Here is a 24,538-nt window from a genome sequence, read left to right as displayed (position 1 = left end):
GAAGCTGATGTGCAAAACAATGCACATAATAAGCACTAGGATTTTTATTAGAATCAAACTTTTCAACCCATTGAATTCTCCTCTCATGTTGCTTGCACCATCATATCCTTGAACTCTCAAACTTGATACACTTAAACCATGAGTCGATGACAAAGAATCAAGTGCCTTCTCAAGTGTGGTTGCAACCATATCACTGACATGCACGTTACCAAGAAGACGTTCTTTGAGACATCCATTCTTATCCACATATCGTACCCTGCCCATTTGTTCTTTGATAGACACATCTCGGCACTCATCGACGAATATGGAGAAAGAGTTGTCTCCTATCATGTACAATAAGTTTTGTTATCTCAATAGAAACTATATTAATAATGTTTTTCTGAATATCCTATGATGTCAGTTTGAGGTTTTCAGGAGCATTTTACAGTACAACATTAGCTATCTCTTCATTGCAAGAAGCAACAACTTTCAAAAGCTCAAGAAAGTTACCTTGATTCAAGGATTCATCGTATTCATCATTTCCTCGAAGTGATAATCCTTGCTTGATAAGATAGCGAAGACACATAACAGTTGCACCTAATCTGCGATGGAACTCAAGCTTATATTTTGTTGATTGTTTATATATACACACGTCGATGTGTTGGGCTTGATTCATCAAATCTCGACATGCTAGTCTACACTTATTATGATCACTTTTATGACTCCCAACATGATCTCTCAACCTTTCTTTCTCGCACCAAGCTGTAAATCCTCCAGATACGAAAGCGTCCTGTCCATTTCCATGGAGTCTAGTGAAAAGATAACAATATAAACAACATGTTGCATCCTTTGTAATACTATACTCTAACCAATCTTTGAATTCATCAAACCAATGCGCGACAAATTTACGTTGTATCTTTCCATCAGTTCTTGGAGGAAAATCATGCTCGCGTGGTTGACATGAACCTTTAAGTAAGTAAGCTCTACGCACACGTTCTATTGAGTTTGACGGATATCTTATTATATCAGGTCGTTCCCCTGGATCACTTGGAATATATTCTGGATCAGCTTCAAGTTTATCTTTATTCAATGACTCTTGAGGTTGAAGAAGTGTAGTTCGATTAACTGATGAAGATGAAGCAACAACACTAGTAGAAAGTTTCTTAAAATAACGATCAATTTTCAATTTTCAACAAGTACCTGCATTCAGAATTTGAGAACAAAGTTTATTAGCAAAGAAATGTATAAATCATGATACATTATACTATGTTCATTTGTCATTATATATACATATATATATATATAGGGGAGCGTTATTCTCCTATTCATCCCTTAGATCCTTTATTCTTCTTAATATGGGCCGTTAGATCTCATTCATCAACGGTCCAGATGATCTACATTATTACACTATAATGGTGCATTATTAGTCGGTGTGCATTATTCAATTGAAAATATGCATTATTACACTATAATGGTGCATTATTAGTCGGTGTGCATTATTCAACTGAAAATCTGCATTATTAAATGACACGTGGCACCAATCTAACCATCGGATGACAAAATCGTGAGGTTGAGATTAAAAAGAACAAAGAACAAAAGATACAAAAAGGAAATGAATAAATCCCTATATATATATATATATATACTATACTTTCATTTGTTTATACAATTATACACCACATATACTTTATACATATATACATTTGTCAATAGGGACCACAAGTCCACATTCTATCCATATATTTATATATACATATGCTTTGCTATCAAAGCAATTCTATTTCCATTCCGCTCAAGAATTCAAGAATTTTTTTTGCATAGATGCTCATGCTCTTTCAATGGTTGCCTCAAGAACATGTTTACAAATTACAAATATTTATAAGATTGATGAAAATTGCAATAAACATGATAATTAAACATAAAACACAACAGCAAAACAAAATCATTCACCAACTCTTAATTTCCTATGCTCCATAGCAGTTTTGATTTTACACTTGCCTGAATTTGGGGAAAAACGACATGGAGACAAGACGACGACAGCGGCCAGCGGCAACAACGAGGACAGTCGCAGCAACAAGTCGACAGCGACGTGGAGGCAACAACAATGACAATGGATGTTGCGACGGCAACGAGCAGAAAGACCCACGACAGATTCCTGGGTTTAGTAGAGAGGAGAGAATGACTGTGAATGAAAGAAAGTAGAAAATAATCTATATATTTTTATTAATTTTAAATTAATAAACATTGTGAAATTACTAAAACACCCCTGTAATTTTTTAGAATTGCTGAGGAACCCTTGGGCCCCAGGCCCCAATGTCCCTTCCTCAATGTACCTCTCATCAAGCACAATGGACCTTACTAATTACGAAGGTATCGTCAACAGGTAATCCTACTTATTCACATTGGTAAATATAAGAAAAATATACTTTATGATGTTAGGCCTTTAGTGTCCACTCATATTTTGTTGTGTTTACAATGGCAGTTGGATTCTCGAGTGAAATTTAATAAGTTTCTCAACAAATACTTTCTTAATTTTGGTCAAACTATGTTACATCTCGCCATTCTCACATCTCAATAAGTACGTAAAGATCGAGGTATTTGCAACGTCAACATGAATAAAGTATGAACGGCGTAATGTGGACAGAATATAGAAGGTGAAAAGAGTCAAAAGAAAGTATGGCGTGGAAAGTAGAGTCTGAACAACAAAATAACCATGAGCAACTATTGGAAAATCAGGAGCTACAAAACAGTCCTCTATGGTGGATCTGTGTGGAAAAACATAGAACATGGAAGAAGAAGAAGAAGAAGAAGAAGAAAGAAAAAAAAAGATGAATAAGAAAAAGAAGAAACTCCACATGTGATCTAATATTTAGAATCGACCACTTCGCCAGAGTTAAACCCTTTGGTTCTTATTGCGGCAATTACAATAATTCCTCCAATTCCTACTCACTCTATAATAGTTCTGAATCCTACTTACATAGAGCCAACAAAGACACTACCATATGTCATTCAAGACTTTGTTGATCTCAATACAAGGGTTCGAGCTATGGAGTGGAAAGATACGATGAATCAACAAGAATTGTTTTTCATATGTAGCCCAAGTGGTTCAAGTTCCACACGAAACATGATAAGTTTTGACCGTCATAGTTATTATGTATGCTTAACTTCCATGTTAGAGGGCCAAAATAAGACAAGCTAATGACTTCATGAAGAATAGAAGAAGTATTTTGGTCGCGACAAGGAAGATCTATTAAGGATTTGAGGACGAATCATTTTGAAAAAAAACAGAGAATGGTGTATACATGGTTGAAATTAATTAGCTTTGATTTTCTTTCCTTCTATAAATTAGCGTGGCGATGGCTGGGCTTGGGGTTTTGAAACTTCATATTCTACTAACTTATACTCTCTCCGTCCCATAAAAATATGTGCACTTCCCATTTTCGTCTGTCCCACAAAAATATGTGCATTCCATTTTTGGAAAGTTATATCAATTTATAAATATAGGTCCCACTATCCACTAACCCCATTTTAACTACCATTCCCCTCCTCTCTCTTACTTTAACATATCATTATTCTCATCTCTCTTAATTTTATCAATTTTATCTTAATTCCCGTGCAATCTCATCCGCCCATATTTTTATGGGACGGAGAGAGTATTTTATTTCATATTCCACTAACTTATACCCCCTCAGTTTCATCATAGTTGAGTCGTTTTACTATTTCGGGAAGTTCCTTCATAGTTGAGTCGTTTCCAAATAAGGAAATAATTAGCATATTTCATGGTGATTTAGCCATATTTATTAACAACCCTTATTAAACTTAATTAAGTTAATTACAGAATAAAAAAAATCGCTCCAACCCTTGTCACTTCTCATTAGCCGTATTCTTATTCGCTCTCTATACAAAATCCTCTCACGTCTCTCTTCTTCATCTAGCAACCCTAGATCTAAAATCCGCCATCATCCTCGTCTCTTCTCTCATTTTGCCGACCCCAATCAATTGACCGCTCGCACATCGCCAACGCCGACGACCAGAGACAACCACGCAGCCCCTTGCCAATTGCGATGGCTGGATTAACCCTCGCCGCATTCGTGTTCCAGCAGCCTCGCGCGGTAGAGGGCGTATTTCGGCCACTACCCGGGGAAGAGGTCGTATTTCGGCAAGTTCCCGGGGTAGAGGTCTTTTTTGAGCAATTCCCGCCGTAGATCTCAAGAATCAGCCTGAGATAATAAAGGGCTAATCCACCATCTATGGTCGTACATCTGCCGGTCCTACATAGGCGAACCCGCCAGACGCGTAGGAGTCTCTCCCTTGATCGAAGGCGTAACTAGCGGTAAAGGCGACGCCTCCCCGACTAGAGGCGTAATCGGCAGTGAAAGCGGTGTCTCCCCGACTGGATGCGTAACTGGCGGTGAAGGCGGCTCCCCCTCGACCGGATGCATAACTGGCAGTGAAGGCGGCTCCTCCCTGACCGGATGCGTAACTGGCAGTGAATGCGATGCCTCCCCGGCCGGAGGATGCGTAACTGGCAGTGAAGGCAGCGCCTCCCTGACCGGAGGTCTTGCTGGTGGTGAAGGCTACGCCACCTTTGAGGTGACCGACAACCCAGTAATGTCGGAGGAAGAGTTTGTAAGGAGATATGTCATCACCGATTCTGACAAGGTGTCATGGGAAAGAAACAAAGCTGAGGCAGAAAGAGAGGTGAGGCACTCTTTCGTGAAAATTGCTTGGATCCGTGATATGGGTGAGATCTTTCTATATGCTTACTTTCTCAGAATGGATTGTCATTGGTGTGTAGATCTGTGATCGTTGGTTATATATGTCTGATTTGTGATATGTAATTGAATGGAATGGAGTATCTGTGATGGTGTTGGTGATGTTGTGAATTTGGTGGTTTGATCTTTCTGTTTCAGAGTTGTAGTTGTTGCATCATTCACAACCTTAACACAAAATCCATCATTCTTGCACATTACAACCTTTTAAAAACACAAAAGCTTCTTCTGTAAATTCATAATCCCAAGGCATGGGAAATCATCTCCAATCCTTGGTTGCTCCCCTGGTCCTGCAGATAAGCAATTGCTTGCATAGCCAGCTCCACTAGAACTTCTAGATCCAGTGGAAGTTGATTTGTCCTCCTTAAATGTGCTTTCCCTATGTGGGGGCAGCTTGTAGCTGTTATGACCCTGGACTTTCATAATTTCCATAAAACAACCTTGAAGACTTAGGAAAGCATTGTCCAAAGTCTGTGGCTGTAATTCATTGAATGATTTCTCAACTACATTGACTAAATCATCCACATTATTGCATGCAGTCTGAGTTTGCAGTGATTGTATTGCTCTGAACCAACCCAAATAATTGAAATTAGTGTCAGGTGAGTAGGTGGTTGTTGCACAAGTGATATTGAGAAACCACTTTGTTGTGCAGCTTCTTTGAAAGCTGGATCATTGTCTTTGATGTGTGGTCTTGCGTTGTCTTGTTGTATATTGAGAACTTTAGTTGCCCCCCCCCCCATCTGGCCACTTGGCTATGATGGCAGGCAATATCTGTTCCAAACAATGTGGCATGCATAAAATCATCATTTGCACAACATTACAAATTCATTAACAGTGTGTCATGAGAAGGTAGGTACACTAGTATGTAATGGCTGATGTGCATAAATGAATTGCATTAAAGAGATGCAAACATTACCTTATTGATCAAGCAATCCCTCACCACATCTTTTGTGATACTCTCTATGGGTTTTGTCTCCAAAGTATCTGCCTTTCTGTTTTTACTTGACTTTTTTGCTGCAACTTGTTTGGTAAAAGGAAAAATTCCAAATTTTCCATCAAACAAGACTTCACCATGAACACCAAACAATGGCCTACAAACTGCACGCATGAACATTATTTTTGATATGAACTTCTTATTTTTACATGTTCTATGAGGTTCTTGCTCTCCTGGAGCAAGATAGAATCTTTGAACTCGTTTAGTCATGTAGAACCACTTTTCATCAATATGTATGGTGTTGTACATGTTCCTGAACCTGATCTTGTTCAAGATTCTGTCAAGTTCTAAAGATTCAAGTGTGAATCTCAGTCGCAACAGCTTGTTTGCAGCTGTTAGGTTGGGCTTAATGGCTGATGTGTGTGGCCTAATTAGGCCAGCCTTAACTCACCTCCAAACAGTTGATTTTGAACAACCTAAACCGGCTGCCACACTCAAAAGGTTGCAGTATTTTGAGAAATGCATACTCTTGAGTACCTCAACATCCAAATGTAACTTTTTGGGGTAAGGCCTCTTTTTTTTTTTACACTTACCAATTGAATTGATTCTCCTCTTTGTTGTTGTTTCTATGCAGCATTCCACCACCTTGTACAGGTTTGCCAGGAAATTGTGAGTTTGAGCTGTGCCTCCTTAAGTGTGCCACGAGGAGGTACACCGCCCATGCACCTTCCGATGAAGAATTAAACAACTTGATTCTTGAATTCTGAGGAGTACTCCTGATGTCCCATTACGAGCATTCAAGTGACTGCAGCAGCTAAAGAGAGCATTTACTCCATTTGGTGGTTGAGATTTTTAATGTTTAAACAGTGGAGGACTTATTTATTGTTAGCCAACGAGAATTTATAGAGTGAGTAGAAAGTGGCGTCACTTTAGTTAATTGAAATGTTAAGTGGCACCAGAATTTTTGGAAATTTTTTTGTAAAGTTCATTTATTGAATGTTGAAATGTTACAGCTGTACCTACATTTGGGTTAATTAAAAAAGATTTTTCATTCTACTCAAGCCTATGTAATGTCGGCTCTCTCTCTTGAACTCAGAATTTAATTTTTAAGATTTGAATAATTAACAAATGAATAAATAATTTATAAAATTAAATTTGGACGTACAAACTTTTTCCTACTTTAAATAAAATGTCCAGATCAATTGAAATCTAAATTTAAAAAGTCCAACTACTTCATCTACTTTATTATCTATCCACTTAACCCACTAAACATCCCTTTCTTAGACTCCGTGCCTAAAAGTTTCGCTTCAACTATGGTGAAACGGAGGGAGTAATTTATTATAAATTCATTATATAAAAATAGAATACACATTCTATAAATGTTTTCTATATTTTATGAAGTTAAACAATTTTTTAAAATTTATTTCTATATTTTATGAAGTTAAACAATTTTTAAAATTTAAATCAATCAAATATAAAACATTTATTGATTAAGGGATGGAGTAGTATATATTGGCAAATACTCTTACTAACAAGATAATTACCGTTCAATAATACTAATGAGGCCCATTTACTTAGCACATATTCGAAAAGCCCAAACACACTATTAAACTAAATCTCATCTCTCACACTGTCTCTATAATTCCTTCTTCACAAAATTCCCGGCGAAACTCGCCAATCGACAACCACCACCGCCGCCTCAGCCCCCTTTTGTTCCTTATTCTCGGCCTTCCGGCCAGCACGTCAGATACTCACCGCTTTCGTCGTGGACTTGTGCTCGCCCTCCTCTTCTCCGCCTCAACTCAACGACATCGAGAAGCCTTTATTCTATTTATTCATCAGGTCAACTTCTTCTTCACCAATGTTGCATCTTCTTCTCTAGAGGCTTCTTCTTCTTTCCGTCTCAGCTCACCCTTTGCTGCCTTTTTGTAACGAGATCTGCAAGTTTGCTTATTTTTCCTGAATTGGAATTTATGCATCTAAAAATTGGAAATGATAAGAATTGTGATATTCTGAATTTGATGTTAACTTGTTTGATTTTTAATTCACAGACGTGATTAACATTAGGCTTGGAAAAAACGTTCGGTTTTGTCCTGAATTGGATTTTCATGTGCATTAGCCGCTAATATCCAACATATGAATACTTCATCCTGCATTACAACTTAATTTGACTGTGCCACTGTATTGGCGGGAAAACATGGCTGCACTTGGCTTTTATACATGTGCAGATGTTTCTAGAATGTTGTCTGATTTCTTCGTCAGGTTGATTGAAGATTAGGATTAGAGGTAATAGGAGCTCTATCCGGAGAAGAATGACCTTTTGTCTTTTGGTTTGAGGATTCAAAATGTCAGGGTTACTGAGTGTAAGTTTTTCTCTCCTTATAGCTCACTTGGTTACCTGAGATAGCTTATTTTATCTCCCCAAGCAAAGCGCATTTGTTTTTGGATTCTATATTAACTAAATTAACATGTAAATGTGGAGACAGTCAGGTTTGAATGGATCAAATTCTAATATTCCGGATAGCACTGGAAGAGCTTTCACAACTTCCTTTTCTGCGCAATCAGGTTCCTCTGGAGCTGTCTTGAACCAGTCCAGTGGTATGCACTATACATTGCTTTACTGAGATTTATTTCCAATGAGGTTAATTTATGTATTTTCTCATCGGCAGGTAATCTCCAAGGACTTCATAATATCCATAATAGCTTTAACATGTCAAACATGCCTGGGCCTTATGCGTCAAGAAATTCTACAAATATTGGTGGTCTTCCAAATGGTGTCCAACAAGCTCCAGGAAGCGTGTCTAATGGTAGATATGCGATAAATAGTCTCCCTAACACACTTTCTCAGGTGAATCTATATATCTAGATTTGGGATGTGACTAATAATTTGATATAGTCCATAACTCCATTAATGGTCCCACGAATGGGTCTTATAGACAAGTTGATGCTATCTTGCTACCCTTTATTTATTATAAAATTAATTAACTGATGATGGCCTTTTGATGCAGCTATCTCTGGGAAGTTCACATGGACATTCAGGTCTTAATAATACTGGGGGTATGAGTAGTCATTTGTTCAATTGGTTTACATATGCTGTATTCCGACCCGGGTTTCTGAGGACTCTAATTGCTAAAATTGGATGCCTTTAGGCCCAGGTGTGCTTCCAAATATGGGAAATACAGGGAGAATTACAAATAGTGGTCTTGTGGGCGGGGGCAAAGCTTCAAGGGGTGGAAGCTCTACGGGCGTTGGAAACATCCCTGGTCTTGCATCTCGTTTGAATCTGTCAGGTAATTGTTTGTTGTATCTTGGTGCAATTTCCTGGTGGCTCTGATTATTTATTGATCATAACCTAATTTGAAAATAAAAGGCATATACAGCAATGCAGTTATGTTTAGAAAATCAAGCCGAGCCGGGGACTGCACGTATAATATCTATTCAATTCTTTTAGCAGTTGCTAAAATTTTTTAAACGTAACAGTGATATTTATCATATGGTGGTATTGGATTTTTGGAATGCTGTATCCATATTTGCTATATTGTGCCCGTGAGATGTTTTGTTTAAAGTATGAATTTCAAACCAGAATCTGCATCAATCCTTTTTCTTTAATACTAATGATCGACAGATTGATTTTTCAGCTCCACAGGTGGTATCCATGCTGGGCAATTCTTACTCTGGTGCTGGTGTGCCACTTTCTCAAAACCAATTTCAAGCTGGAAATAATAATTTTAGCTATATGGCATTACTAAATGAGTCAAATGCTCATGACAATGCTACTTTTGATGTAAATGACTTTCCTCAGCTATCAGGGCGTCCTCCTTCAGCTGGTGGCTCTCATGGTCAAATAGGTTATGCAGTTTAATGGCAGATCTGTTATATGTGACTTTCTGAAGTGGCCAAATAATTTATCTTTAAATGCCCCTTTTGTGAAGGTATGATGCAAAAACATAACATTGGTTTTGGTCAACAGAACCAAGAATTCAGCATTCAATATGAAGATTTCCCTGCTTTACCGGGATATAAAGGTGCTTCAATATCTGTATTACTCTGATTCTGGGATATTTTTACTACGGCTCTTTTTGGGGAACCAACTCCAATTCTAGATGGAAGTCCAGATGGTTTGTGGTGATCTGCGTAATTCAATTTTCCTTAAAGAGATTCTTAATGACTACTACTACCTCTGTCTTTGAAAAATAGAAACTTTTGAAACGGCCCGAGTTTTAATGCACAATTGGTAAAATAAGAGAGAAAAATTGGTAAAGTAAGAGAGAGGAAAAGAAAAAATAGGAAAGTAAGAGAGGAAGAGAAAAAGTAATGGAAGTAGTGTTAATGGATTGTGGCTCCATGTCTTAAAATATAAAGATTCTAAAGTTTCTATTTTTAAGGGATTGCCCAAAATGGAAATAATTTCTATTTTTAAGGGACGGAGGTAGTATTTCTCAACATATATCATATGCCTTTTATGGTATGGTAATAGAATACCTATTATAATCTTATGATAATAGAAATTTTAGATTAATGTTGAAAATAGTTGCAGTGTCTCCTCGGTCAAGGCAATATCTCTGTCTCATTAAATAACTGTTCATCTTGGTTTAGGGTCATACTCATTAGATTTTTCCTTTGTAAGCATAAAATTTCTCAAATGTTGTAAGTTTTATTAATAGCTTGATTTCTGCTGAGTATTTACCCAATAAATGCGATTTCATGATACCAAAACACTAGAATTGCTGTCTGACTGAACATATAGACTGAAACATTTCTTAGTAGGTTTATACAGTATATGCATTGGTAGCATGTACTTGATGTAATAATAATGTATATGGAATGGCATGCTCCTTTTGAAACTTTAACCATTTCATATACTAGACTTAGTTTTCTTTTTTTAATGGTATTTTTTTTAATTGTTGATGGTTTTATCTTTCAAGTGCTCCATATCCTTTCTGTTGATGTGTTCTGCAGGTGGTCTTAATGTTGGTGGTAGTGCTGAATATTCCATAAATGCTCACCAAAAAGAACAGATCCACGACAGTATGACAAATTTAATGCAGCAGTCTCAGCAATTATCTGTAAGTCATTGTACTTGTGCGTTTGTCTCATCCAGGACAATGTGGGTGTGACCTAGTGGTTGAATGCTTTTGGTTTCCAGCTGGGGAGGTCTTCAGGTTTTAATTTTGGGAGCTCATATTCATCACATCATCCTCAACAGCATCGTGGTTCCTCAATAAATGGTACAGGGGTTTCCTATCTAACATCGGGCAGCTCCGATCTTCATATTCATGGTCCTGAGGTAAGGGACAGCCTATGCTTGTTACACTGAAACTATTTTTGACTTAAATACTTTTTTTAAGAAGTTACCGGTTTTCTCATCACACTTAGTTATTTCCCTCATTTTGTCATTTTCATGGTCCTGAGGGGACAGCCTATGCTTGTTATTACTGAACTATTTTTGATTTAATATTTTTTAACAAATTTACCAGTTTTCTCATCATACACTTTGTTATTTCCCTCCATTTGTTTTGTGAAAGGTTATGCTTTTCTTATTTTATCATGCATCATTTTCCAAGGTCCATATTATACGCCTGACAGTCATTGCTTTGGGACTTCTAATTGCTTTGGATCTTATGATCATCTTGTGCAGCAGTATCAGCAGTTCCAGCAGTCCCAATCTCGTTTCATAAATCCATTTAGAGATAAAGACATAAAAGCCACACCGGGATCCCAAAGTATACCGGATCAATATGGGATTCTCGGTCTGATAAGTATCATAAAAAAGGTAAATCCAACTTTGGCCACTCTTGCTCTGGGACTTGATCTGACGACCCTAGGTTTAAACTTGAATTCATCCGAGACTCTTCACAAGAAGTTTTCATCTCCCTGGTCTGATGAGCCTGTCAGAGGAGAACCTGAGTTCAATGTACCTGGGTGCTATTATGCCAAACAGACACCTCCTTTAAAGGTGAGATACTATGTTAGTATGTTTTAGCTTCAGTATGCAAGAGTACTAGGTCTTATTATGCTAAACAAGTTAATCCACCTCCAAAAACAAGATAAAGTGTTCTTTTTTATTCCTCTTTTTTTTCTTGTGCAGAAGAATATCAGTTGTATGCCCTTTTAAGAGTGTTTTATTTGTATTTGTATTTGCAGCAAACCTATTTTGCAAGATTCCGTCCAGAAACACTATTTTACATCTTTTACAGGTACCTTGTTATCAGTTTCTCGGAAAATTTAATACTAGTTAATGATCATACTTACTAATTATGTGATTCTATTTTCCTGTTATAGCATGCCCAAAGATGAGGCACAACTTTTTGCAGCAAACGAACTGTAAGTTTCTCTGTTCCTAATTCTTTGTCCCTTGCTCCAGCTTCCTCTCTCACGTACACATGAACTAAGAAGTAAAATTCCCTCATGCAAAGATAATAATTAAAGTTTAGTTGATTTAATGCTTGTTCAGTGATGGCACATATAACAAAAGATGCTAAAGCATATGATAATGCAATATAATGCATCTCCTACCAAGCATTCCATATCTGTACTAGTTCATCTTCATTATAATGTCTTCGCAAGTTCCATAAGAAAGGAGTTCATTAGGCATGCATCACCTTATAGATGAACCCCCCCATGTTGTACATGACATGATGACAGATGATAATCATGCAGGTAGTGATAAATATAGTTTGTTGAACACTACAAGCAATAGCTCACCTACTTGTATATAAATATGAGTTGACTTTCCTACATATATACAATAAGAAAATATTGTGTTTATGGGATGGGCAAGTTTGCTACCTCTACACCGTTGTGAAGAAAGACATTGAGTTGGAACAGTGGTTCCATAACATATGTAGCACACGTAAATTATTGATCCAATACAGCCCTTAGCACTAGATTTTAAGTGATGTGAACTTAGCACTAGATTTTAAGTGATGTGAAGTCACAGGATGCCACGCTTAGTTGAATGGACTCTGTCATTAGTTGAGAGACCTTGATTGCTGGTATTTTCTCTTTACCATCTTATTCATGCCCTAGATTGCAGGCATATGTTTAACCTTTGCCATCCCCTGAACCATTTCGTTGGCTTGATTACGACCACCTAAACGTTAAAAGATGGAGCAAATTAGCCCCTTTGTAACAGTTGACACTAGATGAAGTTGTATCTTGTTTTATGTTTTGTTTCTTTTGATTGTTGCATTATTTTTCCTTGACATTAGTGTTGGATTTTAAATGTTCTGTCTTCAAATTTTGAAGGAACACTATATGATGTTGTCGAACTTTTAAGATATTCCAAAAATTGTCACTACATTTAAACTACAACATTTTGGTACCTAATGCAGTATGGAAAGTGTCACAAAAATGTGTCAAAGTTGCATTATCTTGGCCATGGAAAACTGGCATGTCATACCAATGGGTGGCATGGATTTCTTAGAAGGCCTTTTCCCTTGTAGAAACAATAAAAACTATTGAAAGTCAGGGTGTTGGTAAAATTAACTAGAAGAATAATGTAGCAATCATTCACTTCTGCTAATTCCTTTTGAATTCCATAAGCGCAACCATATAGACATCGTTTCAGAATAAGTACATATTTCAGTTTATATATTGTTAAAGAATCATGTCTTAGCCCATATATTTGAACATTTCGTTGCAGCTACAACAGAGGTTGGTTTTACCACAAAGATGTGAGGTTTTGGTTTACGAGGGTGAAGAATATGGAACCTCTTGTCAAGACAAACAGTTATGAGAGAGGTTGCTACTTCTGTTTCGATCCCAATGTATGGCAAACAGTGAGAAAGGTTTGTACTATCTGAGTTAAAATATATTACTACAAATAGTCTTGGTGAGTTTTAATGTCAAATTGGTAAAATAAGAGATATGGAGAGAGAGAAAGTGGTTGAATTTTGTTAGTGGAAATTGAAACCCACCTCATCAGATAGAAAACTTACCATGAATAGAAAGATTAAATTGAAAAAATATGATTATTTTTTTATGTAGTACTATATGTATTAGCCATAGAAGGTTGATGAATAAGTAAATGTTCCTCCTTTTGCAGGATAACTTCGTCCTGCAATATGAAATGGTTGAGAAAAGACCCGCGCTACCCCAGCAATAGCATAATTATTCTCCCGCCTCGGTAGTTCTAATCACTTCTTAGAATTAAATACGCCAATTGCTGTATGTTGTAATTTGAGTTACACACCCCCTTTTTCGGATTACCCCAGAAAGCACTTATCTTTCCGTTTTGAAAGCTTGTAATTGTGTCTTTACCTGAGCCGGAGGTAGAGAATGGTGTTGCCATTTCACCTCTCCCGAGCACGACATGATCTTAGCTATGCTGCAGTGCAGGATAGAGTAAATTTCTGTAATCAGATGATGATATTTTGTTTTATTTGGCTGGATGCTGTTGCCAATAATAGTCTTACTAGTATAATTTTGGGGTGAAATGCTACTCTATTATTGCTATTTCTTATGGTATTGTTCTACTTGGCAGCTCGTAATGAAATTGAATCTTGATGGATTTACTTTTAAGTGGTCGCTTATTGTTTATGGATTGAGAAAGATGTTGGTTTATTATTTTCTAAAATATTTGTGTTTTTTGTCCACTATTTCAAGTCAAACTTAAATTGTAATACTGAACTTTTAAAGAATAGTTCTTACTGTTTTTTGGGGTATTTTAAGGTCTTTTTCTTACAAGCTGAACTCAATATTAGAAATGAATGTTTTGTAATGATAAGCCTACTTGTAAAGTTATCAGTTTACAATTTGACCGCTCTGATTCACTGAAAATAAATATATAGAGTAAGGGTCATCTGTGGTTCTAAACATACGACGATTTTATGATTTTGATCAAGAACATTATGTTTTGAATTATTGCATCCTGAACAAATGAAAATGGACCGAATTTGGTCCATTTTTTTATGGCACCGTCAACATATGACGATTTTACGATTTTGATCAAGAACATTATCTTTTGAATTATTGCGTCCTGAACAAATGAAAACGGACCGGATTTGGTCCATTTTTTATGGCACCGTCAAAAATTTGACGGCCAAACCCAGTTAACTCAATTTTGACTAGATTAACAATTTTTGACGGTCAAACCCAGTCAAACCTAGTTAACTCAATTTTGACTAGATTAACAATTTTAACTCAACAATATATTCTACATTTTCGTCCTGAACATATTGTCTTTATTCATCTATCATTACCATCCACAAATTGGCACCGTCGTGCCAGCGGCAACGGCAGCCCAGGGCAACCACCCCTCCGATTAGTTTTGTCCTGCCGGAAAATCACGGCGCATGTGACGTGCAGCAGCTCGAAGTCGATTGTAGCCATGGCCTCATCAAGCGAGGAAGAATTCATCAAATCTTACAGAGCGAAATTGAACCGGTTCCCACGGTCGAGCATCTACTAGGATTCGAAAACCGCGTTGTAAATCTGCAATAAGACCGGGTTCCGCCTCCAAGCAGGGACGGAACCACCAGCGGCCAAGCCACCGCTCCAACGGGGGCTTGGCCGGTCCCGAAAACTTCCCACCCATGGTCTCCCTCTGCACTGGCGCCCCGTCGCCGTTGCACTGAATCCAAAATGTTTACGGTTTTAGACGCTGCAGCGCACAAAAATTTGGGAAAGAAGATGATTATAATTGGGCTTCTAGTATTATTAGTTCTGTTGGGCCTTAACTTTTATTGTGTTTGCTGAACTAGTATTAAATTAGAGGGAACATCTTTTTTGGTCCACGAACTTTACCAAAGTATCATTTTAGGTTCGTGAACTTTGAAAATATCATTTAAGGTCCACCAACTATGAGTTAATATCATTTGAAGTACTTTATACTATTTCCAAGTTTTTTTGGATGAAAATACCCTCAATACCTTAAATGGTGTATATTTTTAATAAATTTATCATATACTCATATTTTTTTTATAAATATCTTTACAATATATTTTTGACAAATTTTCTAAATATAATTTGACCTTCAATATTATCATTTAATTTTGTGACATGCAAGAAAAGATCTTTATTTAATTTTTTATTATTAAAGAAAAGTTCTTTATTCAATTTAATAAAAAATTAATATAAAAAAAGTGAAGAAGCAATTTTACTTGCATGTCACAAAATTAAGTGATAATATTTAAGGTCAAATTATATTTAAAAAATTTGTCAAAAATATATTGTAAAGATATTTATAAAAAAATATGAGTATATGATAAATTTAATAAAAATATATACACTTTAAGGTATTGAGGGTATTTTCGTCCAAAAAAACTTGGAAATAGTAAAAAGTACTTCAAATGATATTAATTTGGTGGACCTCAAATGATATTTTCAAAGTTCACGGACCTAAAATGATACTTTGGCAAAGTTCGTGGACCAAAAAAGATGTTCCCTCTAAATTTTAAACAAGCCCAAGTGTAAACAATTACACCGTTGTCGAGCCGAGAAATTCTTTTTCACCAATTTGGCTCTATTCTTTTAATTTACTTACTACTCCCTCCGTCCCGCTTTAGCAGTCCCGGTTGAGTCGGACACATGTTTTAAGGGGTATTAAAGTGTGTAATAAATAAATGATGTAGTGGAGGTTGGGTCCCACTTTTAAACAACTTTTTTACTTTTTTGCTTTTAAGTGTGTAATAAATAAATGATTTAGTGGAGGTTGGGTCCCACTTTAAATGATGTAATAAATAAATTGATGTAGTGGACATCAATTTTTATGCACAGAGTTCAACCGGGACTCCTAAAGCGGGACATCCCAAATTGATCAACCGGGACTGCTAAAGCGGGATGGAGGGAGTACTTTTTTTTCATCCCTTTTTTTTCATTTTTTCCATGAAGAGTGGGACACTTGTCACCAAATCGTCCAAATTATAATTCCTAGAAGAATATAAAGTTTGCAAGCACAATAATTTCAATCTCCTCACCTTAAAATTAATATTTCATGGATAAAATATTTCAAGTACAATACTATAGTTAGTTTGCACACGATCTTCATCAATTCATCGATTTCATAGATTTCATTATTTAAAATTATTTTTCATTATTTTAAAAAACATAGAATCAATTAAAAGATAAATAACTAATTTACAACATTTATATTAGTTTTGATTCTGATACATATTTTTATAGATGTATTTTGATTTTGATACATCATTTAACTCGATTTATTTCTCTATATCCATGCTCACTTGTTTTCAAATTTTAAATATAATATTAGTTCTTCTAAATTTGATTGATATATTTTAATTTTTGGTTCGATTCGACTTTAAATAATTGAATGAAACAACAAATCGAATTATATATATTAATTATGTTTAAATATTACTATTATTATTTTAAATAATTTAATAATATTATTATTTTATTACATTTCAGCACCAGCTAATTTGTATTTCTGGTTCCGTCCCTGCCTCCAAGAGAACGGCGCGTCGAGCGTCGGAATCGATGTAGGGGAGAAGCTCCCGATGAGGCCAATCCACTACCCCAAGCTGCTGGGCCCCTTCTTCGAATCGGTGAAGCGGACTGGAATCACCGTCAGCGGCTCCGAGGATTTGGTTGATTGCTGAGGTATTGCAATTGGATCATCTACCAAAGACGAATTTGTTTAATTCTGTTTTGGATTTGAGATAGTATTTAATAAATGCTCAAATTCAGAATGACGGATTGAGCAAATAGTGATGCTAACTATGTTGACAGAATCATAATCAGAAATCAATTGCATAGAGGCGTTCGGAGAAGTGGGTGGCGGAGATCCGCGAGCCGCAAAAGCAAATGTGGGGCTGGTTCAGCACCTTGGCCATTGCGGATGGTGGGATGGTGATGGTTGCATAAAGACAAAATGTTTAGGACTAAAAAGTAAGAATACATTATTGAGTTAAAATTGTTAATCTAGTTAAATTTGAGTTAATTGGCGTTGACCGTCAAATTTTTTACGGTGCCATCCAAAATGGACCAAATCCGGATCGTTTTCAATTGTTCGGGATGCAATAATTCAAAAGATAATGTTCTGGACTAAAATCGTAAAATCGTCATATGTTTAGGACCACAAATAACCTTTACTCAAATATATATCATAAATGTATACTTAGAAAATACTCTCTTCCTTTAAATATGAATTGTTTTTATTGTTTCATTAAAAATAAATATTTTCTAAAATGGAAACAACTTTATCTCTACTTTTTCATCTCTTTTACTTTACTCTCTTTCATTAACTCACAAAACAACACTACATAAATCCCGTATCGATTCCCAACTATTTTATATTTAATGGAACGGAGGGAGTATATATTAATTATAAATTTTATATCAATATACTAATTATAAGGTACTCCCTCCGTCCCACTCAAGATGACCACATTCTTAAGAGGCACAAGATTTTAGAAAGTATTGTTAGGTGAAATAAAGTAGAGAGGAAGTCCAGAGCCTTTGTCCTGGCGGCAAGAAGTTTAGACATTAATGTATGAGGTGCCGAGTTTGAGCCCTCTTGGCACCAGTTATAATTTCCTCTTTTATATAGTATAGGAGTTTATTTGTAATTTCCTCCTTCATATAAGAGTTAATTTAAAAAAATAAAATAAAGTAGAGAGGAAAAATGTATTTGAATATTTTAATGAGGAGAGAGGAGAGAGGAGGTTATTTCCAAAATTGGAAAGTGACCATCTTAATTGGGACAAACAATAAAGGAAAGATGGTCATCTTGAATGAGACGGAGGAAGTATATAACAACGATGTATAAATATGTAGTATATATTTGTAAGAATGTATTCAAATACTAGGGGTAGCGAAAAATATCAAAATATAAGAATGTATTCAAACACTAGAAGTGACGAAAAATATCGAAATACTAATATATTAGATTCATAATACTGAAAAAATACAAAAATAACAAAATTTTCGGTATATCTGGTAACGGTACAAAATTTCATTTACCATGGTATATTGTGGGATATCAAGATTTTCATGTACCGTGGTTTACTATATACCATATGCATACCGATATCTATATATAGTAAAAATAACATATACTATGAATATCGAATATATTTATATATATTATATATCTATAATTTAATACTCGCTCCATATTACCGTATGTGATTGATTTATTTTTGGCATGAGATTTAATAAAACAAAATCTATTGAGTCAACAAGTGGAGCAAATAAAGTAGGAGAAAAGATAAAGTTGGAGAGATAAATAGAGAGTAAAGTATGAAAGTGGAACTCACATTCCACTAACTTCTTTCTAACTCTTTCTTTTTTTTTTACATTTTTTTCAAATCCGCATCAAGTCAATTGTGGACAATATTTGGTGGACAAAGAGAGTATTAGTTTTATAATAAAATATTAGTGAAATGAGTTAGTGGAATGAGAGGTCCATTACCAAAAGTAGTAAAAATTAAGTGTGACAAGTATTAACGGGCGGACCGAAAAAGAAACTAGTAATGTGTAATTACGGAGTATTAAACAATCAGTATAATTTTATGACATGAAATCAGTACATTAAAAATATGTATATGTATCATAGAAAATCAGTACATATAATTGATGGAGTTAGTGTCCTGTAAGGCATGTTTCGAGACTATTTGTATAGGTAAAACTCTTTATCCATTTGTATCTATTAATGAGAATGGAATGTTTTGTTACATTTATGCTTTGCTTATTCATTTATGCTATGTTTTACAAACATTTAATGTATAAAAGTAAATGAGTTTAAGTCTTTTGCATTGTAGACTGAGAAGTAAAATGAGTTAATGGAATGAGAGGTCTATTATCAAAAGTAGTAAAAATTAAGTGTGATAAGTATTGACAGGCGGACCGAAAAAGAAACTAGTAACATGTAATGACGGACATAGGAAGTATTAAACAATCAGTATAATTTTATGATAGGAAATCAATACATTAAAAATCTATATATGTATTGAAGAAAATCTGTATATATAACTGTTGGAGTTAGTGTAATGTAACACATGTTTGGAGACTATTTGTATATGTAAAACTCTTCATCCATGTGTGACTATGGCACCCGCAAAGAAAGCATCGTCCGCGCCCGAGGATGATGGCCGCCATCGTCCGCGCCCTACGCCCACGCGGACGATGACACGCATTTTACTTAAAAAAATGTATTTACCGGGGATCGAACCCGGGTCAATTGCTTGGAAGGCAATAATCTAAACCGTTGGACTACAAACAATAGTTGAGATATCTTGAAAACTAAATTGTTTTATACATTTATTAAGATGATAATGTGATAAAAAAATGATAATTTATGATTAAAATGTAGAATTCGGTGAAACGAGAATTTGCTTCTTCGAGTTATTAAGATGATTATGTTGTGTGATTGAAATGAATGTTTTTTATAAATGTATTAATTTTGAATTCGTATTGTAATTTATTAATTTTTATAAATGTATTCATTTTTAATCAATGCAATCTTCGCCGGTTTTTAGTTACTCGTTGTGTTTTTTAATTAGTTTGCATTACATAATTTAAAACATTTAAATTAATAAACAAAACAATAGTAAACATATAGGGCGCGTCTTAGGGTGCCACATTGCAGGTGGGGGGTAGGAGGATAAAACTGATGACGTGGCGCGCCATGGGCTAGGTGTGCACAAACCGAACCGGCCCGGCGGTTAACCGCCGGTTCGGAACCGCCGGTTCGTGAACCGGACCTGGAACCGGAACCGGCGGTTTGAACCGTCCGGCGGTTCGGCGGTTAACACGGGCCGGTTCAGGTTCGGCAAAATCATGAACCGTGAACCGGCGGTTCGGCGGTTTGAACCGCCGGTTCAACGGTTCAAACGGCTAATTTCGGGATAGGTTCATAGGGGTTCAAAGTAGGGACCGGTGTGAACCGGCGGTTTTGACGAAAACCGTCGGTTTCCGCCGGTTCCGGGTGCTTTTCAGGCGTAGGGGCTAGGGTGCAGCGCATAGGCATGCGTGTCAGTCAGAAACTGGCGGTTTTGTGTCGGAAAACCATTGAAAAACCGCCGGTTTTGTGGGAAAACCGCCGGTTTCGTGGGTGAACCGCCGGTTCGGGCGGTAAACCGGCGGTTTGGCCGAAATTTTGAAATTTGAAATTTGAAATTTTTTCTTTTTTTCTTTATTTCTTCCAATTTTACTCCTATAAATACCCCACTTCCCCTTCATTTCTCCTCACCCCATTCTTGTGTTAATAAGAATTTCTCATCTCAATCTCAATTTCTCTATTATCTCCTCATTCTCTCTAATTGCTCAAGTTGTTTACTAGTTTCTACTTACTACTATATTTGTTGTTGTGCTCGTAATTCATCACTTATACAGTTATACTCCATACATATTCCATCCATACTACGTTCATTTATCAATATGTCTTCTTCTCGTGGTGGATCCGGACGTGGTGATCGGGACAAGGGAATTGCCCAAGATCAAAATACTACTCGTCCCTCAAAATCAAGGCGACCTAGTCGTCGAGATATTATGGAAGAGGTTTCCCGAGTGGCGGCTGAACGCATGCAAGTAAGTAATGAAAATTTATTTTTCCAATTCATATTTCATAATTTCATAAAATTGAGTTCATAATTTTTTTTTTCGTTCATACTTATACTTATAACTTCAACTTATATAATATTTGTAGTTGGAAGAAGATCATAGGACCGCCATGCTACTCGCTGAAATGCAACAAGTTGGGGGGGTAGGGGAGGTGGTTCCCAACAAGACGACGAGTACAACGTTGCTATATCGTCGGACTCGGACTCGGACAACAACGAGGATAGATCTCATTCTTGTATTCCGTCTAGCACCGGTGGAAATGAGGAGATGCCTCCCCCTCCACCCACTAACCCGGCAAAAGCTTTGAAATCTGACATTTTTGTCAAACACTACAAGAAGGTTCCGGTGGTGATTCCAAGCCCTCATGATCCGCACTCGCAAGAAGAGACATCGGCGTTTCATGCTTACTGCAACTATTGCGATAAAGTGTACAAATTTGCGAGTGGTGGAGGATATGGCACCCTCCGTCGCCATTTGGTGACAAAGCATCCGGTAGAATGCGGCACTACCTCTACCCAAACCCAACTCAACTTCCAACCCGGGCACAGCGGCTCGGGTTCGTCAGGTACGCCTCTGTTTAAATATGATCAATTTTTTTTTCTGATGTTATGACTAGATGGACCACAGAATGAAGCACTTTCCTTTTAACGTTTATGATGACAAAAAATTTGAGGCTACTATGCAAAGTGGTTTGAATGTAGCAATCAAGAGAATTGGTAGAATGACCATGCAACGATCTACCGTTCAGCAATGTTTGGAGAAAAAGGTAGAATTATCACGTTATTTAGTCAACTTGGGCCACAGAGTGAACATTTGCTCCGATGTGTGGACGGATTGTTTTAACCGTCATTCATACATGAGCATTACTGTTCACTTTGTGGACAATAGTTGGACTTTAAACAAGCGTTTAATAGGTTTTAGAGAATTTGAAACTCCACACACTGCACCTGAAATTGCTTCTTTGATTATACAAGTTTTAAATGAGTTTCAATTATGCAACAAGATATTTTCTATCGGTTTTGATAATGCAACCGCCAACACGGCTGCAATTGGCGATTTGATTGCGGCTTGTACACCGGTAATTGGAGGTAAGTATTTTCATCAAAGATGCATTTGTCATATTTTAAATTTATGTGTACAAGATGCACTTGAATTATGGCAAAAACATGTTTCTCCTATTAGAACTGCAGTTAGATTAATCCATCAAAAGCCAACTATTGGCAAAGCATGGAAGAAATATTGCCATCAAAAGAATGTCAGGTATACGAATTTTACTATGGATGTGTCTCATAGATGGAATTCGACATATGATTGTCTGAATTCTACTTTGACACATAAAGATGCTTTATGTGATTTTTATAGAACCTATCCCGTTCATGATTTATATCTTTCGCATAGTTGTTGGGAACATAGTGTGGCTTTATTTAAACAGTTTAAAAATTTTAAAAATGCTACTGTTGAATTGTCGGGTGTTTATTATTGCACTGCTGTTCGTGTTTTAGAACATTGCATGTACATATCCCTTGGTTTTAAAACTGCAATGAAAAATGCTTCCTCTTCGCCTGAGCTAATGTGTGTCTTATATTACATGATTGAAAAATGGCTCAAGTATTTCAGTGAGATTCCAACCGTGTTTTTGATTGCAAAGGTATTGGATCCAAAATGGAAATTAGCCGGTACCTCACTGATTTTGGATTTTTATTATAACAACTTGAGTTCAATTGATCTTGGCCCCCTTCAAGCACTCCAATCTGATACCAATGACGAATTTGGAGTAGACCTCTCAGAAACCTTTCAAATAACCCTCCCGGACCGGTCCATTATCCAACAAACCTTCGAGTTTAACTTGCGCGCTCTCTACACCGAATATGAAACCAAGTATAACAACACCCACCAAGTCAGAAGACCCCCCTCCTCCACAACATAACTATGGCTTTGCATTTCAAGCCGATTATGATGACTCCGACGTCGCGTCCCAACTAGCCGACCTATACAGCTACAGCACCGGCGGAAGGAGCTCAGGTATGGTAAGTGAATTAGATTTATATTTCGATTCACTCTTTTCATTTGGTGATGAAGGTCCTACTCCTCCGGCCCAAATCGACGTCCTTGATTGGTGGGGAACCCACGAGAAAGATTTTTCCGTCCTTGCGTCAATGGCCAAGGAGATTTTCTCTGTTCCGGCTTCCACTGTCGCCGTCGAGTCCGCTTTTAGTGTTGGCTCGCGTGTGTTGGATGAATCAAGAAGTAAACTCTCGGCGAAAAATATGGAAGCCGTGATGTTACTTGATGATTGGGCCAAAGCCGACGTCAGAGAATAAGAAAATGATTGGGATGATCGTCAGGAGGGATCACAAGATGAATTCACCGGGGATGAATCGTAGGCCAACCGTAAACCGCCGCCGGCCAAGCCAAATAGGTAAGTAAGGTAAGAGAACTACGTGAGCTTTGATTCCCTAATGCAAATGAGCATTGGGGATACGTAGGCATTTCAACTTAAATTTTAAATTTAATTTGAGTTCAAGTCCTTTTTCCTTTATTTCTTTTTTTCCCATTTGTTCCTATTTTAAAAATATGCAAATACAATTACATAATTATATTTGTATATACTCTAGTCGATGAAGTAGATTTCTCTATACGACTAAATCCGGGAAACTTTTGACAATTCTACTATAATTGTTGATTGTTAGACTAAACTCAACATTTAAAGTTGAATTGCTAAAGGTTTCCTTAATTTAGTTATGTAGAAAGATCTCCTTCGCCGATTAAGAGTATATATACTTATAATTTTTTTAATAAGAACTTCGAAGTCTTTTTTGTCAAAACTTGTAACTTGTAATTGTTGTAACTTGTATTTAAATTTTTCGATTTATAATTGTTGTAACTTGTAATTGTTGCAACTTGTATTTAAATTTTTCGATCTGTAATTGTTGTAACTTGTATTTAAATTTTTCTATTTGTAATTGTTGTAACTTGTAAACGTGTAATTTCAGTAAAATTGCAACTTTCATCGTACATTTCTGAATAAATATTACACGTTGGAGTCGTAATTTAATTGAAAAATGCAAAAAAAAAAAAATTTGGCCGAACCGCCGGACCGGCCCGAAAACTGGCAGTTCAAAACCGCCGGTTTTTTGAACCGGAACCGGAACCGCCGGGACCCTAGGCGGGCCGGTTCCGGTTCATGCATTTCGTGAACCGTGAACCGCCGGTTCATGAACCAAAACCGGCGGTTCATGAACCGTGTGCAAGCCTACATAGGGCGCGCCTTAGGGCACCCCATTGCTAATTGTATTAATGAGAAGGTTTATTTGTTACATTGTCTTTC

General features: G+C 36.6%; 1 protein-coding gene across 4 annotated transcripts; it reads left to right on the top strand.

The window, feature by feature from the left end:
* The first annotated feature begins 7,286 nt into the window (after nucleotides 1–7,286).
* On the top strand, nucleotides 7,287–14,123 carry LOC121744899 (probable NOT transcription complex subunit VIP2). 4 transcript variants are annotated; one of them, XM_042138591.1, is made up of 15 exons: nucleotides 7,287–7,527; nucleotides 7,964–8,048; nucleotides 8,172–8,283; nucleotides 8,355–8,533; nucleotides 8,694–8,742; nucleotides 8,835–8,975; nucleotides 9,324–9,533; nucleotides 9,618–9,710; nucleotides 10,645–10,751; nucleotides 10,832–10,972; nucleotides 11,324–11,641; nucleotides 11,830–11,882; nucleotides 11,968–12,009; nucleotides 13,331–13,475; nucleotides 13,733–14,123. In XM_042138591.1, the coding sequence occupies exons 2-15, from the start codon at nucleotides 8,031–8,033 to the stop codon at nucleotides 13,790–13,792; spliced, it is 1,668 nt and encodes a 555-aa protein (XP_041994525.1). In that variant the 5' UTR covers nucleotides 7,287–7,527; nucleotides 7,964–8,030; the 3' UTR covers nucleotides 13,793–14,123. The 4 variants fall into 4 exon arrangements, with proteins under 4 accessions (XP_041994525.1, XP_041994522.1, XP_041994526.1 ...); XM_042138588.1 differs by having other exon boundaries at nucleotides 7,948–8,048; XM_042138592.1 differs by having other exon boundaries at nucleotides 7,288–7,527; nucleotides 7,948–8,048; nucleotides 11,327–11,641.
* The last annotated feature ends 10,415 nt before the right edge of the window (nucleotides 14,124–24,538 follow it).

The sequence above is a fragment of the Salvia splendens genome, chromosome 8 (assembly GCF_004379255.2).
Source record: "Salvia splendens isolate huo1 chromosome 8, SspV2, whole genome shotgun sequence".
Lineage (NCBI taxonomy): Eukaryota > Viridiplantae > Streptophyta > Magnoliopsida > Lamiales > Lamiaceae > Salvia > Salvia splendens.
Note: the sequence above shows the minus strand (reverse complement) of the source record. Positions and strands in the feature narration are given on the sequence as shown.